The sequence below is a fragment of the Lupinus angustifolius genome, chromosome LG13 (genome assembly GCF_001865875.1).
Source record: "Lupinus angustifolius cultivar Tanjil chromosome LG13, LupAngTanjil_v1.0, whole genome shotgun sequence".
Lineage (NCBI taxonomy): Eukaryota > Viridiplantae > Streptophyta > Magnoliopsida > Fabales > Fabaceae > Lupinus > Lupinus angustifolius.
The window spans coordinates 16,497,612-16,499,981 of NC_032021.1; the positions used below are offsets into that span (position 1 = coordinate 16,497,612).

At 35.0% G+C, this 2,370-nt stretch overlaps 1 protein-coding gene across 1 annotated transcript; it reads right to left on the minus strand.

The window, feature by feature from the left end:
- LOC109325027 (zinc finger protein GIS-like) lies at positions 578–1,998 on the minus strand. Its single transcript, XM_019557174.1, has one exon. It carries the CDS (start codon positions 1,757–1,759, stop codon positions 905–907), a length of 855 nt encoding a protein of 284 aa, XP_019412719.1. The 5' UTR covers positions 1,760–1,998; the 3' UTR covers positions 578–904.

The following is a 2,370-nucleotide window of genomic DNA, read 5'->3' on the forward strand; positions in this document are numbered from 1 at the left end:
CTTTCTGCCTCATGTTAAGTTGATGTTGTGATTGTTATCACAATTGAGAGAAATTATGAAAAAAAAAATGCAGTTAATGAAGCTGCAATTGCAAATACAATGTCATTGCTGAAATTTCTATAAGGATAATCTTTTTCAACCAAAATTATGATTGTAGATTGCAATTTAAAACTATATTCTTCCAAAATAGTTTAGATGTGCATTCGAAGTTGGACAGTTTCATGGATTAACATTCCAATTAGAGTAATTAGATGCATATTTATCATTAACTCTCTTCATCTAGAGTGAAGCTTTAATTTTCGTTGAGTTAACAATGCACTGGTCAGTGCGGATTAGGCACATATGAGTACGGAAAAGAGACTTAATGGTCAACTCCTACATGCAAAACGATGAACTATTGTCAAGATCATTTTATGTTCACTTCCAAATTCAAAAGACCAGCAAGCATAAGTTCGGTGTGACTGGATTTATTGATGAAGACACATAATTTACCATGCACAAAGACGAATAAATAAAATTAAATAACATGGTACAATGTAAACTAAATGTTAAAAAAATTCGGATTATACTAGAATATATGGTGTACATTTTCAAAGCGAAGATTATAGCCATAGAGATTTCTATCATAGGTATCTTATTATTTTACATGATCCTGGCTAATAAAAATCGATGGAACCACCAATCACAATGTTATGTGTTTTCTATCTACGAAGGGGTAGTTTACAACAATTCGTCTGTGATAGCAACAATATTGTTATTATCACAAATCCAATCATACTTGAAAAGCTTCCATACAAAGTATTCAAAGAAGTGAACAAAATAACCAACAAGAGTGAAAACATAAGAGAAGAAATTTATATATCATAAACAAAGGGTTTTTCCTATATATGCTAGTAGCCTAGTACTATACCTTGGACCTGTATCCAAGCCTTAGCTCCAGATCCAGCTCTTCTATGGAGCTAGGGCTAAATTCAAACATATGTGACTGCTTTTGATGTGTTTCAACTGAACCTGATTTTGGGAAGAATGGATTTGATGCATCCTTTCTCTTCTTCTTGAAACTTAATAAATCTTCTTCTTTAGTCTCAAACTGCATAGGTGTGTAAGCTCTACACACAAAGTTCAAGTTGAAGCTCACAGCCACATCAGTATTATCATTATTCCATCCCTTGGAGATTCTGTCAACACAAGGTTCAGCTTGATTTGACAAGGAGTTAGAAGAAAGAGTAGGATATGTCTTATGGAAAATAGAAGAATTATAAAGTGGAATACTCAAGGTTTCTTCTCTAAAATTCTTATTAACTGATGGGGTTAAAACCTTAGAAGATGAAGCAAGATCATGAGGAGGATCAGAATAGTTAGGGTTAGTGTTGTTTGTATTGGCCAATCCAAAAAGTGAAGAAGATGGGTATAGGTAACTTGAGGTTAAAGGGTTTTGAACTTGATGATTCAGAATTTCATTTTGTTTGGGGCTAGATGGTTGCTGATTTAGTCTTGCTCTATCCCTTCTATGAACATTCATATGGCCACCTAGAGCCTGTGCTGACCTGAACTCTCTTCTGCAAAAGCTACAAGAATATGATCTTGGTGGCCATATGCAACCAAGCCCAGCTGCATCTTTTGCAAAAGCTTGTTCTTCCCATGATGAATCATCATAGGAAGAGGGGTAATCATTATTATTTGGTGAAGAAGAAGTATGGTTAGACGTCATTGAGTATTTTCTTTTGGTGCACATCTTATATTGACCTTGCTCATCCATTGAGGAAAGGGAAATTGATAAGAGGAAGAGGATGAAGATGGTGGATTAAGTGATCTTATATATGTAGGGAATTGAAATTTTCATGAAGCCTACTATGGAAGGAGCTTTAGATAGATCATCGCTTATAGGGGAGAGTGTGTGTTGAAGATGGAGTAGTAGATACTCTACCTAGAATTTCTTGGAGTTATAGGTAACTTTTTTGGATTTTCTGGTTGGCTTCCAGCACAGTCAATCAGACACAAGAACGAATGTTAAAAACTCTAACGAAGTTCCCATTTTCCCTTCATTTTATTTGTGATGGAGAGCAAATCTGAAATGGCTTAGAAAAATACCTATGTGGGGTCCAGAAATGTGTTACATAAATAAGATTTGATGCTGATATAGAGTATAGGCTCAAATGAAGAAATAAGACAGAAATCCCTTAGGGGAAATCCAAGCATAGTAGTGACATTTGGTTTTACTTGAGCAGAAAACATATGGGTCTTCATGGGTTCATTTCAAGTATATCCACTTAGGTCAAGGTTGAATATCTGGTTAAGCTTTCCGCTCATGCCCAAGTCGCCCTTTCGGGTTTTTAAACCTACCAGACTTTTATTGATATTCTAATTTTT

Bases quoted from the DNA above. Each gene is read 5' to 3' on its own strand.
- LOC109325027 (XM_019557174.1), bottom strand. From the start codon at position 1,759: ATGGATGAGCAAGGTCAATATAAGATGTGCACCAAAAGAAAATACTCA.